The sequence below is a fragment of the Drosophila mojavensis genome, unplaced genomic scaffold (assembly GCF_018153725.1).
Source record: "Drosophila mojavensis isolate 15081-1352.22 unplaced genomic scaffold, ASM1815372v1 contig_16, whole genome shotgun sequence".
Taxonomy (NCBI): domain Eukaryota; kingdom Metazoa; phylum Arthropoda; class Insecta; order Diptera; family Drosophilidae; genus Drosophila; species Drosophila mojavensis.
The window spans coordinates 9,661,387-9,677,178 of record NW_025318693.1 but is presented as its reverse complement, the minus strand read 5'-3'; the positions used below and the strand labels follow the sequence as shown (position 1 = coordinate 9,677,178).

Here is a 15,792-nt window from a genome sequence, read left to right as displayed (position 1 = left end):
AGAGGGATGGAAAAAGAGATCGAGAAAAGAGGAAAAGTTGAGATGAATGTGAAGGAAGATAAACATAAGATGGAGAGGTAAGTCACAAAGAGGAAGTGATAAAAAGAAAGGGAAACAGAGAGAGAGAGAGTCAGAGAGGGGAGGGAGGGAGGTAGTAAGAGAAGAAAGGAAATGTATGTGAAGAGAAAGACAGAGAGAGAGAGAGAGAGAGAAATAGAGATTATGTGAGCGAGAGAGAGAGATAGAGAGAGATCGCAAGAGAGAAATCTCAGTTTCTTAACAGAACAGGAGGAGCAGATAATCTAGATCGATAGATAGAGAAAGTGAGACAGAGAGAAAGAATGAGAAAGAGAGAGAGCGATATCGAGAGAGAAAGGCTGTAAGGGAGAGAGAGGGAGATCGATAGTGAAAGCAAGAGGAATTGATTGAGAAATAGAGTTAGAGAGTGATGAAGAAGATGACAAAAATGAAAGTCAGAAGAAAAGAAGAAGAAGAAAAGCTACAAATAATTATATTTAATAGTTATTGAATGTATATGCATAATAATCGATACTCATTGATAATTTGATCTATGAGACAAGGTTAAATTAATGCTTAATGAGTACATTATGTGCTCCTCAAACTTCTAATCTCATAGATTACTGTAGTCCTTGAATGGGATGAGAAATTTGCAAGATCGCGTACTAAACCGATAATAATGATATTAATGAAAATTAATTAGTGAAACGAAATTATACTAATGCAGGTTATGGTCAAATTCGACGTCTGTAGCTCACATCGAAACCCTTGGAATTCTCGCAGATATTTACTCAATATATAATGGCTAAATTATAGTATACCCTACAAGTAAGTTTCCAGGGTATACCAACGCAGGCAGTGGCGAGAACAAAGCCAAACCAGAAATAGAAATGAAAAAGATCTGGCATCGCCTGTGCCCGGTTATTGGGATTGGAACTGGGTCTCTGCTCTGCTCTACTCTGCTCTGCTCTTCTCTGCTCTGCCTGCCAAACGGACACATAATGAAGTTTCGCAATCTCGTTGACTGTGCGACTCTGGGCATGGCGTCTGCCTCTGACGTCTAACCAAAGCAGGAGTAGTGCCAGGACGGGGGCGAGGCCGTCCGTTGTTGGCATGGGATCGACCATTGCTGCCGGCTCAAGTGTGATTACATGGCCATGTTCGCTGGCGTCGAGTGTTTGTGGCATAATATTATTGTTTCTGTGCTCGCGTGTGAAATCAAACTCGATGCAATGCCAAAAGGATTAAAAGGATACAGCGACTAGCGCTGACGTGCCACATACGCCACGTCCGCCCACGACCCTGCGTCGGGTCAGAGTAGCTGCAGCACCTCGCATCGACAGCTTGTAACTGTAAACAGATACATAAACTGCTGAAAGTTTGCAATGCGAATCGGCTAGCAGGATGCAGGAAATGCGCTGCTCTGACATTATTTATAAACTGAATTTAGTATAAGTAAATAATAAATGATAATCATAATGAAAATAATTTAATTTTGTATCATTTATATATATTTTTATTAGACTAAACAAATTCTATCAACATCTCCCCCATTAACTCTAGCTAAGTTTCGCTCTCTCCTATCTTTATCGCTTTCTATTAGCCCCATTTAGTAGCTGTAGGGGCCCCATGCAGTTGTTACAGACCGTAGCACGTTGTCGAGACTTGTTTTACCTCAGCTTCCCAAAGGGCTGGCCAAAATGCACAGATCCCCACGAGCAGTGGGGGAGGGGGAGCGAGCACTTGCAACATGGGGCAAGCAATACAAACAATAACAACAACAAGTGGAACTTGAAGTACCGTACAGTTATTTGACTTTTAACTTTTATTGCTTTATGTAGTTTAGATAAACGTTTGTGGCATGCCATAAATACGCAGTAGTAGCTGCAACGGCAGCTACAGTAAGAGAAGCAAGACTTCTCCGAAGCGAAAACAATGCCAAAAGGAATGCCGACTTGTTGTCCAAAAGTTGAGCGAAACCAGGAATAAAAGAGAACCAAAAGAATGAACAGACGAATGTGTAATGCCCTTTGAGAGAGAGAGAGAGAGAGACCGAGTTGAGTTTGTAAATATTGAGAATCCTTAGAGACTCTCTCAAAACAAAAATTAAAAAAATATTCAGTAACATTAAAATTCGTTATTTTTAATTTTCAAACTCAAAAATCAAATAAAAAATGTAATAATAATTGAAATTAAAAAAATGTAAATGGTAAGCTTTAGATTGAAAAATTACCTCTTCGATGAGGTATCAATATAGTATATTTAAAATAATTATGCATAATATAAAATAATAATAAATGTATATATAATATATGTTATATTGCATTTTATATGATAATAAACATTTGTTATATATATAAAAATAATAAAAATAATAATATAAATAATCAAAATATTTTTACTAATAGTTGTTGGAAAAACTTATGTTTCATAATAAATTTACACGATCTAGCTGAAGTCGTTTTATCTTACTCAATGAATGTATATTATATTGTTATATTATAGAAATATATTTTTATTCCACTTACTTATTCAGTTGTTAATTTTTTTTAATTTTTATTTTATTTTTTAAATTTGAGATTTCAATTTAATTTATATAGATATTTTTATTGCTGTTGTAAACTAAACACAAATATGTAAAGTTGCATAAGAAGCTTTGTCGAATGGTACAGCATCCTCGTTACACAATTTTAAGAGGATGGCAACATCAATCAATCATCATCAATGATTGATCAATTTACAGATTTCAGATTTCTACAGAGAGCAACAGCATTATAATCACTTAACTATTCATCCTAATCAAGATGAATATAGACATATAATATTTCCCACTCAGATGTCTCACATTCCAAGCCAGATTCATGAAGCTCTTTGAAAGTGTATAAAAACTTATGATAGATGCTGCATGATGTCCTTCGATGATAGACAATCAGTAAACAGAAGGCACGAAGAGGGAGAGAGAGAGGCAGAGAGATTGAAGGAGACAGAGACAGATAGTGAGAAAGAGAGGGAGAGTGGGGGAGATGGAGAGTGCATGAGAGCTATTTGTGGCAGATTTATGCGGTAAGTGTAACAAGCTTTTGCCACTTGCCACTTGACTCTGCCGCACAAGTTTTCCGTGTCCGTCTGCTGTGGCAAGTTTTTCTTTTGTTGTTTGTGTTTTTCCGCTTAAATTTCACGCTGCAAATTTAAGCAGCGAAAGTTTTTAATTAATTTCACACGCGCTGTAACTAACTTGTGCATCTAATTACTGGAGAAGTTATTAGGAGGCGGGCAGATGGTAGGGGAAGGTAGGCTGGAGGGGCATGACAAGATAATGTGTCTGTGTGGCAGCCATCATTATCGACAATATTTTCGCGACAACAAGCAGCTGTGGCAGCCACAGAGTATGCAACACGTTTGACAAAACTGTTGAGCAGTGAGTGGAAGTAAGCGCAGGCAAGGGGTGACTGGAAGATACCCTGTAGTTACTTATATTGTGATACTTATGTAAAGTTTGATGTGCATGAATGGGATATCTTAAGGTATGTATATAGCAAATGCCAGTTAAGTGAAATGGGTGGAACTGAGGCCTGGCAGGGGTCGACTTGAAGATACCCTGTGGCTACTTATTTTAGTATGTTAGGATTTTAAGGGCATGAATAGAATATTCAAAGGTATGTATATAGCAAAGCCCAAGAAATGAAGTGGGTGCAATTAAGGCCCGGCAAGGGGGCGACTTGAAGATACCCTGTTGGTTCTTATTGTAAAATATTAATGCAAATATTAAGGGCATGAATAGAATATTCGAAGGTATGTATGTAGAAACCCAAAAAAAAAATTAAATAGAAGTATGTAAGACTTGGTATGGTTGACTTGAAGATACCCTGTGGTTACTTATTGAAGTAATATATAAGCACAGAGGGGTATATTGAAGGGATTACCCTATACATATCTAAAATCTTGGTAATTTTCCTATAACTTTGATTTGCAATTTTTTTTGGGAAGCTATGACGAACGTAATATAAACAAAACTGATATACCCTTTGTAAAACATTTTCAGTGAATTCATGGTACTAAAAATGGAAAAGCAAGTGCACTGGGTCGTCTATAAACAAATAAACAAACATTACAAAACTGGCAAGGCAATGCGCCTCGTTCTGCCTTCATGCGTAGCTTTAGAAATTTTAATGCGGGTCTCAGTTACACATATTTGCTGGTCAATATCCAAATAGATTAATTGAAGTGCTTAAAATTGGAAGAAAATCATTTTATGAATTATAATTTAAAGGGGCAAGCAATAGGGTGTTAATATAAAGCAAATGCTAGTAATGCTTCTATATTATATATGAATAGAAGAGGGTCTTCAAACATACTTATAAGCTCTCTAGGACATATTCAAAGACATAGATAGATTTTATAATATAAAGATATATGCATTACCGAAAAGAAGTGACATGGTAACATAATTAATATTAATACGGAAATCTATTTTTTCGAGGAGACTCAACAAAAATAAAAGGAATACCTTAAACCGACTTCAGTTCTATGCAGTTCAATAGTTAACAGGAATTCACTTTAATGCAACTCGCGTGCGCTTCAATCGGCAAAGGCAGACAACGCACAAGAGCTCACATTCAACACCCACACACATATACCCATACATACCTTGGCACAACTGCAGACATCGACTCAAACACCTGCGAAATTGAATGCGAAATTTCCTTTGTGTGTTGTGCGCTCAAAACTTATTTCCACTGCTACGAGTGCCACGCACATAGACACAGGCACGAATACAAATACATCTATATATATATATGTGTATGTTTATAATAAAATGACGAACGCTATATATGTATATGTATATACCCAAATCCGAAAATAGTTGGCTAAACAATTTTGCGCCAAAAAGATTTTTGCTATACAAAGGATTTGGTAAATTCCAGAAAAAAAGCCAAAAGTTTTCCTTCTTTGGTCAGCGATCGCTCAGTTATACATGTTTAAAAAAATAGTAAAAATTAAAAAAATTAATTTTTGAATAAATAAATCAATAAAAAATAATTTTAGATATACATATTTCTTTAGGTAAATATAAAAAAAAAAAGGTTTATTAAAATTTTGTTTGGCATCATTATTAGAACATTTGCATAACCTTTGCTTGTATCTATTGTTAAGCTTTCTAAAACATTTTTTATACCCTAAGCCCATTGATAATGGGAAGGCAGATCTTAGAAGATATAGAGCCTTGATTTTTTTTCTATTATTTATTTAGTTTTTTTTTTCGTAAACCTTTATAAACCATGAGCAAATAGATTTTGATTGAAAAAATCGATAAATATTCCTCTTTTGTTATCGTTTAGGTATTTACTTTTATATGGTCTGGACTTTTAATTTTCAACTATAATTGTAACAAATATTATGAAAAACGATTTTTATGAAAAACGTCCATTTGAAGTCCTAAATTAAATGTTAGCTTTTTAATATTCATATATTTTTAGATATTATGTGTGCTGTAATTATTAAAATTAAATAAAATTAAATAAATATAAAATGCATACATCCAAAGCTAATCCAATTCGTTTAATATTTGAATATTCACTTAGCTTTGAATATTTTTACTACTTATATAATTTAAGATAATATTGTACTGTAAATAAATATAAAAATCATATAAATAAATACCCTCGCTGCAAGCTATCTGCAATATAATAATAATAAAAAGCTGAGGCTAAATTTAAATTAATCAAAAACTTTGCTCAGCCAACATCCAACAGCAGCATAGATATGAACTGACTCTCTCTACATATACGAAGTTGTTGTTGTTTAGCACATATCGTTGTTGTTGCTGTTGTTGATTTTTTACTTCATCATAAAGCATCAAAAGTCAGCGACAGGCCATGGCGCGTCGAACAATTTCAAAGTTGAATTGAGTTTTGTCTGAAACGCGAACGAACTTTGAGGAGTTGCGCTATTGAGGACTCCATTCATTTGTCTGGCTGTTTGTTTATCATGTACAGGGTATTCCCACTGGCGCACAATCCCACTGGCAATATAAATGCGTCAGCCGTTTGACGATAATGAAAGATTTGCCAAGCTACAGCCACGAACAAGCTCAACACACAAATGAATCATATACACACACACATGCACTCTATACTATATATAGTATATTTTACAGTATAGTAAAATTTTGCATTGACTGAAGTCGACGCCAAGCGGCCTCAGTTTCTGTACAGCTCTCGAGCAGGCCGTCTTCGCTGCCTCTCTCTGGGAAAAATGAATACGACAGCAATTTTTGAATGGCTGGAGCATAAGCATTTCTGCATTAGCATGCTGTATCTAATACCTTCCGTGATGGCAGCCCTCATACTGCTGATCGGCTGTGCCTATTACTGTTATCTAACGGTGCGTGAATGTCGTCGCCGAGCGTGGATCGACAGGTCGAATACTAGAGTTTGGGCAGGCAACGAACAAACCGAAAACATTCGACAAATCCATCAGAATCGACAATGCGACTATTATTGAAAATATCCAATTGAAAATAGCTATAAGACGACTCTAGAGTACAAAGAAAATAATGTTTATTGCAAAATAAAATATGTTATAGTATATATTTCAAACCAAGTGAAACGAGTGAAAAAATTTAATTACACTAAAACATCTGTTAAGTTTAACAACTTTGAAGCCAAGTTAAAGTATCTGAGCTACTTTGAAGTACATTTATGGAAAGTTTCTGTGAAATCTCAGAGAGAGATGCACCTATAAATAATAAGCAAAGACTAAGAGCCACATGTATAACCACATAAAATTAATTAAATCGAAAAAAAAAAAACAGCATAAAAAGAATCTTTTAATGGTGCTTTACTGCTTCGGAGTACTTGTTCGGTGTGCGAAAAGCAGCCAAGAATGTCTTCAAGACCTGAAAATGTTTTTATAACACAAAAGCATGACAATAGACCAAAAAGAAGCTCCGAGAGTTTTCTGATAAATACATGAATAATATAAATAAAGAATGTAAGTTAGAATAGCTTAGAAATCAATTTAAATATCAAATCTTTTATCTTCCATTCAGGGCGCATAACAAATATTTTAAAGACTAAATCCATATATATATATATATATATATATATATATATATATATATATATATATATATATATATATATATATATATATGTAATTAATTAGAAAAATATAAATAAAATATTTTATAAATATGGATTCTAGCTAAATTATATTCATTAGCTTAGCTTTGAAACTGCATAAATTAAAATGTCGTCGGCTTGTATATACCCTATAACGCTAAGTGAGATGTCTATTATGGCTTATGTATATCATATTGAGACTTATATAGATTAATTCTATGTGGAAAATTGAAAAGTTAACGATGTCTAGAAATTAAATTTATTTGCAAAAGGATTAGCTATATCTAATATATAATTAATTAATTTATTAGTTTTGCAGATTACCTTTTATACATATATATATATAAAATATTATACAACTATATAAAGGGAGATATACATTTAAATGTATTATTTTAAGCCATAAATAGATTTTCTCCATATGACCAGTCGTCTATAGCTTCTACATAAATCATGAAGCTCTTCTGCAGGACATGGTTAAAAACTCTATTTTTATTTTATTTTTTTTATCATAAATTTTTGGATACTAAAAAAGTCCAGTCATTATTACTATATAGATAAAAGCTCCGGCTCAGTTCATCTTGTAGTCAAAATACACTCTAATAGTATTTAGCATTGATATAGGGTACACTAAATTATATATAAATTCAAAGTCGATAAGCTACTGCAAATCTACACAAAACTCGAGCTAAATAATTGCTTTGAAAGGGTTTTCTTATTTCAGTATAGCTGGTGATTACCGTACTGATTTACAGACCTTCGCCTCAAAGCCACAAATGATTCGCATTATGCTATATATGTTATATAAGTTGTTATGAGTCGGTCGCTTGTTCAACTGAACTGTAGCAATCAGCTGGGTCTCAGTTTCGGTTTCAAGTTCATCTGGGTGAAAATGGATTTCTTGCAGCAGTTGCAGGATCTTTGGATATATCTGAATGAGGAGAATGAGACACTGCACATGCCATTGATCTATATTGTAATGCTCGTGTGTGTTATAGCTATAATCATGTGCTTTGTCCTCTGTTTGTTTTGCCCGTGGGCGTGCTTTGGGTCGTCAGAGGTTCACTTTGTGTCCAGATCTTTGCCTGCAATGCCAGTGCCAATGCGTCGGGATACGTCGGACATAATACGCATGCCGGAAAGGGCGCTATCAACGAGATCCATTGAGGTAACCAGTTCCGACGTGGATGCGACAAAACGGTAAGGCATCTACGGGAAGTAAAACTCCTATGTGCGAGTGGCTTAAATGCAGCTTAAAGTGTGTGCACGTACCGTGAGCTGCTCGGTGGGTAATAAATTTTCGCCGGAATGCGCCGTTGCTGACGTTTTCTTTTCATCAACCGCAAATTTAGCATCGCTTGGCGCTTTCTTGATAACAACCATCACCTGCAGGACGAAATGCGCTAATAAACGGCATTCGACATTTTAACTTTGCTGACATTTTAGTAGACGACAACAACAACAACAACAACAACTAACAGCAGATAGAAGGTTGTGGCTGGCTGGTTGACAGTATAAATAAATTATTATTCTTACAGGATTTTAGTTGATAGATGAATATGTGTGTATATATAAAACATAAATATATAAACTAAATTATTTTTATTGAAAAAAAAGTGTTGTAAAGTTCTCATTAAATATTTTTGAATAGGAATTCAATTTGTTTGGCTGCCGCTGAGAAGCTTTCGCAGCACTTAAATCAACCCAAGCCTTAAAGCACATTAGAGCTCTAGGTTATAGCAATAATGAATCAAGTTTGAGTTTGGATTTGATTCAGCCTAAATTAAAAAAAAAAACATCGAAAAACAGAAAAAAACTTAAAACAAATAAAAACAAATTAGGTTTATAATACAAAAATTGAAATTAATATACATTTTTTTATTTTTATTTTTTTTTTTTGCTAACAGCACTTAAAGTTTTTGTATGACTAGGCCAATATAAGCAATATACATTGTAGGTTGATTCAGCAAATGCAGGTCTTGAGCTATTTCAGAGTGCCGAGCTTATCAGCGTAAACTTAAAATTTGAATTAGACGTAAACAGCAATTAAAGACTCAAACTGGAGTTTTATTCGTTAGTTGACTTAATTCAGTTGACTAAATTTCATTGAAGTGAATCAAGTCGGAAAGCAATTTAAAAATGATTTTCAAATTGCAGCTGACTTATATTACATGACAAATTATATAAAATGCTCTTATAATCAAGTGATTTCATAATGTAAAAAGCTGCTGTGGTAAAAATTGTTCTCTATGAAGGTAAATATAAGAGATTTGGTATAGGATTTGTATAGTGACATTATTTGTATCTTATTATGTTATACAGTCGAGTCCCGATAATTCGAAATGGCAATGCGATCATTTTTTTTCGATTTGCACAGAAATTCAAATTATCGAAAAACAATTTTTTTCAAAGAGATAGAATTTGTATTGATTTATCGAAATTTTCGATTTTGAGGGTACAAATTATCGAGACTCGATTGTATTATTAGAATGTCAGCTAGCGAAGAAAATCAAAACGCAAAGACGAATTAGCCTTTTACAGTTAATAAATTGTATTATTGTCGTGCTATATATATATATGCACCTCATTGTTTCTCTTTGCTCATTGGCCTTATAAATACTATTGTAAATTTTTGATAATTTAATTACTTCAATTTATGTATAACTATGGGAATTATTTAGCGAAATATATATAGATCTTTATTTATATATTTTAAAATATTTTTTGATCAAAGTAAATGTGCCAAGAGTTCGTTTTGGATAGCGTTGCTCTAGCTTTTTCTCAAAGTCTCCATTAGTTTAACTAAATCACTTAGGCACTTCGTTTCAGCAGCTATCAGTTTCACTGCAATGATATTAAAATAAACTGCAATTAGGGAATACCCCTATTCAATTATTTATACACGCTCTGGTGTATCTAAAAAATTTGAATGCAAATTGTAATTGAATTGAATTGGCCAACTTTTGGGCAACTCTTCGGCCAGCTTACGAGCCTTAAAATGAAATGCTAAAATAATTTACGGCTCAACTAGCTGCATGCCAAAACGAAAACAGAGGGAGAGCAAGCGACAGAGAGAGAGGAGAGAGAGAGAGAGAGAGAGAGATAGCTATATTTTGGCCAAATGAAAGGCTCCCAGTTGGCAAATTAGTTTAAAAATACGTTGACAACGTGGCACAGGCCAACATTGAGCTGAGCTGTGCCACAGACGCAGCTGCAGAGCTCAGTGGCTGCTGCCCCAGTTGCCGCTGCTTACTGCATGCAACGTGTCGCATGCTGCGTTTTGGGTGGCATAAAAATTCACTTTGCCGGCCATTTGGCCACGTTCTTGCCAAACTTAAGTGCGCTCGCTCGCAGCTCAATAAAATTTCGTGTTTTACAATTTTATTATGTGACGCCTGTCGCGCGTCTCGACAGCATCAAATATTTAATAACAAAACGGAAAGACAGAAAAGAAAAACGTTTTCTATTTTATTATTATTTTTTTTTTGGCCAATTGCCCGCAATAGATATTGGCCCATTGGCTACTTGTCGAGCCATGGCATTGTTCGTCGTGACTCTTAAGTAATTGCGTTTTAGTGGACACACGTTTTATATTTGACCAAAGCCTTTAAATCATTTGTCGCCTCCTGCTCACTACCCTCCCCCTACCGCCCACCACCCACTCTCCATTGCCCACCAACGAATCCAGCTCACGTTCAATTGCTTTGGTCTGCTCGTTGTTTATCTTGCGACCATAAATTAACGCATTACCCATGCTGTCTCATCTTGAAATACTCTGTAGATAATGAGTACGGTGGGTTCGTTGGATTTTTTTGCTTATAAATGTGGACTATCAATAAATTGATTGTTGATTTGCATTAAAGATTTGTGTCTTTGGAGAAGGTTTAGCTTGGGATAGTAAATCAACTATATATGTCAACTCTATGCATAATATTTCAATTTATAACTTTTTTATACGAAAGTACTGGTACGTTTTGCGTAACCCCTAAGTGCTAAAATAGTTATTTTGCTTTCCTAATACATCTTTAAGACTTTGCTGAGCTCATTCTAACAATACTCCGTTCCTCATTAGATGCTATACTCAGCTCTATATATACATATATGAAGAAGCTTTCTCGCCAATATTAAAAATTTTTACGAATATAAATTTTACTTTTCGTATAAAAGCAGACATTTCTTGTATTACGATATTTGTTAAAGCTAGTTTAAGAACAAAGCAAGCTTAACTCTTTAATTTTTTTCTACAATGATTAGAGTATACATCTTCCTCTAGTTATAATATTCATTATAGATCAATTTGGCAGCCAACTTAAATAAAGAATGAAGAATCTAGCAATTATTTTTGAAAAATGATGCAAGATATTCGCATTTGATTGTTGTTCCAACTTTTGGCTATGTTTTTGAGAACCTTAAAAAAAAATATATATATATTTATATATTTGCTAATATTAATTTGAGTCCATAATTATTATTATTTATTTATATTTTATTTATAGAATATGGTAGAGTTTATTAGAACAAAATTATAGGATTAAAGCTCAAATAATATGGAAACTATTCAACATTTGCGGAAAACGTGGAGTGTGTCCAATCTATAAGAAGTGCTGTTTACATTTATTTATTTATATTTCTATATTATCTTAAAAACATTATTTAGTTAAGTTATTGTTCATAATCACTTCTCTTTAAATTAACTATAAAATACTCTAAATATGAAAACACCTTAACTAATTATACTTCATTAACATTTGCGTTCAATCCCTAAATTTTCATCTAATTACAGGGCATCAAGCCTTTGCCTACCATCGCTTAACAACTTCTTACTGCTTGTTGTTGCTGTCATTGTCATAGACCCTGTAGCAAAGCAGGCATCGAACTGTTTGCATTTCGACCGTTGCATTTGGCCGTGCAGCTGCTGCCGTCAAAATTGTGGCCAAGTGCGTGGGGTTTACACAGCGGCCGAGGTTAACCGCAATCGAAGCACTAAAAACTCCCTTCCGATCATTAATTGTGCCAAAGAAGTGTGCGCGACAGTGCATGTGTATGTGTGTGTGTGTGTGGGTGTGTGTAAGGATGGCCAAAAGTTTCGCCCTCACATTTTTGTTTGATTTAGAGCAAAACACTTGAAAGTTCGGTCATTCGGCTGAAAGTCTACTTCTCGCTGGCCAAGGCATTGGCTCTTTGTCTGCTAATGAGCCAATTTAGTTGCATCGAGCCGAAATTGCATTGTGTCTGCCACTCGAAAACTTGGCCAACTCTCTTTGAAATGTTAAACAGCTTGCCGATATTGTAGTAGGTGTCAAAGCAGCACAACTTCCACAGATGGCAGAATATATGAAGGAATTTGTGGGCTATCGGCAGATGGCATTGCAAATAAGGAATTAATCGGTATAAAGATAGATACTTAGAAATAAGATAAAGAATAAAGTTGAAAATATAAAAGTTAAAAATAAATGAGTGTTTGAGTAATATAGTTATGATTTATAATACTATTACTATAAATATGAGTTAAGAATATCATCTGTAACATGCGATATGTATCGATAGGATTCACTATATATCTAAATTATGTATATACAGTTAGTCACAAAGGAGCATCACGCAGGCGTGGTTACTTATCTTTCAATTTATGATTTTTTTTTTTTTTTTGAGAGGCGGTGGCATTTTTAAGCTGCATACAAGGTTAAATATTTAAGTATATAAGAGTCAAGTTTTGTAATTTTTTGAGAAAAACTTTTGGAGGCTTAATCTGGTTATATTAATTTTTGGAGACTTAATCTGGATATATCATTATAAAACTTTATCTTCTTTACACAACATTTTATCTCAGAAAGTTTTTATGCATATACTTAAGATTGACGAAATACTCATTTTATATTAGAGTCCAGCTCCTATCATTTAGCATTATTAATCTTTAAATTCTTCATACAAAATTTTATCTATAATTTTGTCCTATTTTTTTTAGCTTGATGAAATACCTATCTGAGAGCAGAATCCAGCTCCTTAAAAAATTTGTGAAAAGTAAAGTCTAATTTCTGGTTTTTAAATGGCCACCAGCCAACCTAGATTAACAATAGAAACTTGATAAAATCATATTTTAATATTAATATAGTTTATAGAGTCCATTATATATTATGGATGAATCTGTTTGGGAAACATTACGAATCTTAGATAAGCTTTTATATTTGATGTTGTAGATGTTACATCTAAATATATATGTAATATTAATTATATATATTAATATATAAATAATATATATTATAAAGTATATCACATTTTAGTCCATTCAATTAACCCTTACTTATCATTTCTTCAGTCTCACCGATAACAGATATTTGCGGCAGGCATCCAGGGAATGTCGCTTTAGATAGCATTCCTGACTGAAGTATTTGCCGCATTGTCCGCACTGAAACTTCCAGCAATGATGCCCCATGGTGCGCTGATGCGAGCGCAAATTCGAGCTGTGACATAAGAAATATTCGTACATATATACAGATATAGATTTACATACATATATGATAGTTGCCTTACCGATCAGCAAAGCTCTTCTGGCAATTCTGCTCAGGGCAGACGAAGGGCTTCTCGCCCGTGTGGGTGCGTTTGTGGGCCACCAGCATCCATGAGTGGTCGAACTTCTTGTTGCAATCGCCGCAGAGGAATTGCTCGCCCGGCTGCTTGAGGCGACGTCGATCTGCTGGCTTCTTGGGCAGCTCCGGCTTGGGCCGCTCGACTGGCTTTGCCGGTGGCTTGCTCTGCGCCAGCAGCTCGGCTCGCTTGGCAATGTCCGCCTTCTTGCGCCGCCCCTTCAGCTTGGTCAACATCTTGATTCTGCCCAGCCGCGTGACTCCGCTCTTAGCTGGCTGTTGATTGGCAAATATGTCTAGCTCCTCGCCGGGCAGCTCCACCTCCCAGACGGTATGGCTGAACTCCCCACTCGGATTCAATTCCAGATCCATCAGCTGTATGTCACTGGCCTCCTCCATGCGACGACGCTCCACAATGGGCACATTATCGGCGGCGCGCCAATCGGTGCTCGGCTCCCCGTTGCCGTAGTGAAACTTCTTGACAGCGCCTTTGTGCTCAATTTTGAAGGCTTGGCTCGAGGCCTTGCCCTGAGGCTGCAGGGCGGGCGGTCGCGGCATAGGCGCCATGTTCGGTATAGCCAAACACACAGCTGAACATGTTTAATACTTGATATGGAATTCTATTTGAATATATGTATATTCTTATTTTACCTTCATATTTCTCATAGAAATTCTTCACTTTTGTATTATAGCGATTCGAGAAGAGACTGCGAAAAAGGTATGGCATTTTATATTGTCTGACACTTATTTGCAGAAAAAAAAGGAGAGAAAAAACACCACAAAGTAGATATAATTTACTTGAGCTGCTGATTCTTATGACAACTGAGCGGCTATGATTTTATTGTTTGAAATATTCGAGAAACTGCCAACTGCATGCAATTTCATTCTGAAAGTTTCTCTAAAGAAATGTAGTGTTGCAAAATGTGTCAAAAATATATTTTTAAATTAAATTAAATTACCTTTATTTACCGTCACTATTTAAGCCATGTAAACAAAAGAATACTTCAAGTTAAAAAGCTGTGCAGAATTTTACTCGATTTGCCCTGCTGTTCATTGGCTTAAAGCCGCTGGCTGAGCGGGGCCTTCAACTGGTCTAGATGAGGCCACTTAAGACGAAACACTTAAACAATTTTTTTGTAGAAATTTTTGCACACGATTGCCAGAGTAAAAGGAGCTGGGTGAGGAGTGAATTGTGAATTTGACTGCGACTCTGAGGCGATCTGAATGCTCATGAATGTGGTATACAATAAAATTAGTTTGCTGAGTGTCTGTGTGTGTGTGTATGTGTGGGTGTGTGTATGCGAGACATGCAAAGACGTTTGCAATTCGCCTGTAATCCTAGAGCCCAGAGTTTCTTGGGTGAGTGCTGGATGAGCTATGTGTGTGTGTGGAGCTGGGACTGGGCTGGGACAGGGGGTCTGTGGGACTGTGGGATAGCTGCTACTGCAAGACTTTAAACAACGGAAAATTGAATTGTAGTTTGCAGTGTTGGTCTTCAGTAAGCACTTAAAAGAGCTTGTTCTCAGCTATTCTCAATTGTTTGGCAGTTTATGCGCTTTTATTTGGAGTTCGGAGTGTGTTTTGTAATAAAAGCCGGAAGAAACCGGTCGGCAAATGGCTTTATTTCATTTATTTGCCACTTTATTACCCACATTTATTGTTGTTGTTGCTGTTGCTGCTGCTGCTGGTGGTTGGTCAAGCAAATTACTTGGGGTAATTTAAAATGCAATCGGCCTTAAATGTGCTCCATAGTCGAACAGATAACAAAAGCAAATTTACCAGTTAAACATTAATTCATTTTGACAATTGCAAAATTTGCTCAAACTACACAAAACTCAAATTTGTTTTTATCTCTTGCTAAATGCTTTATGGCAGTATATTGCAAGCATTTTTCTGTGTGTCTGTGTGTGTATTTCATAAATTTTTATTTGCTCTGTGCATCTAACGAGAAAATCGCATAAATGTTTTCGACTGTCAACAAAGGCTTGACATGAAAGCAACAACTGCCAGCCCAATGAAATGATGCTCCTCTATTTACACTCTCTTTATGTGTGTGTGTATTTGTG

General features: G+C 35.3%; 1 protein-coding gene across 2 annotated transcripts; it reads right to left on the bottom strand.

The window, feature by feature from the left end:
- Nucleotides 1-13,388: 13,388 nt before the first annotated feature.
- Nucleotides 13,389-15,210, bottom strand: LOC6572864 (zinc finger protein 48). Of its 2 annotated transcripts, XM_044007472.1 has the most exons (4): nt 14,686-15,210; nt 14,378-14,433; nt 13,674-14,316; nt 13,389-13,603 (listed from the first exon to the last, which is right to left on the bottom strand). In XM_044007472.1, exons 3-4 carry the CDS (start codon nt 14,291-14,293, stop codon nt 13,447-13,449), a joined length of 777 nt encoding a protein of 258 aa, XP_043863407.1. In that variant the 5' UTR covers nt 14,294-14,316; nt 14,378-14,433; nt 14,686-15,210; the 3' UTR covers nt 13,389-13,446. The 2 variants fall into 2 exon arrangements, with proteins under 2 accessions (XP_043863407.1, XP_001998969.1); XM_001998933.3 differs by lacking the exon at nt 14,686-15,210 and having other exon boundaries at nt 14,378-14,602.
- Between the last annotated feature and the right edge of the window lie 582 nt (nt 15,211-15,792).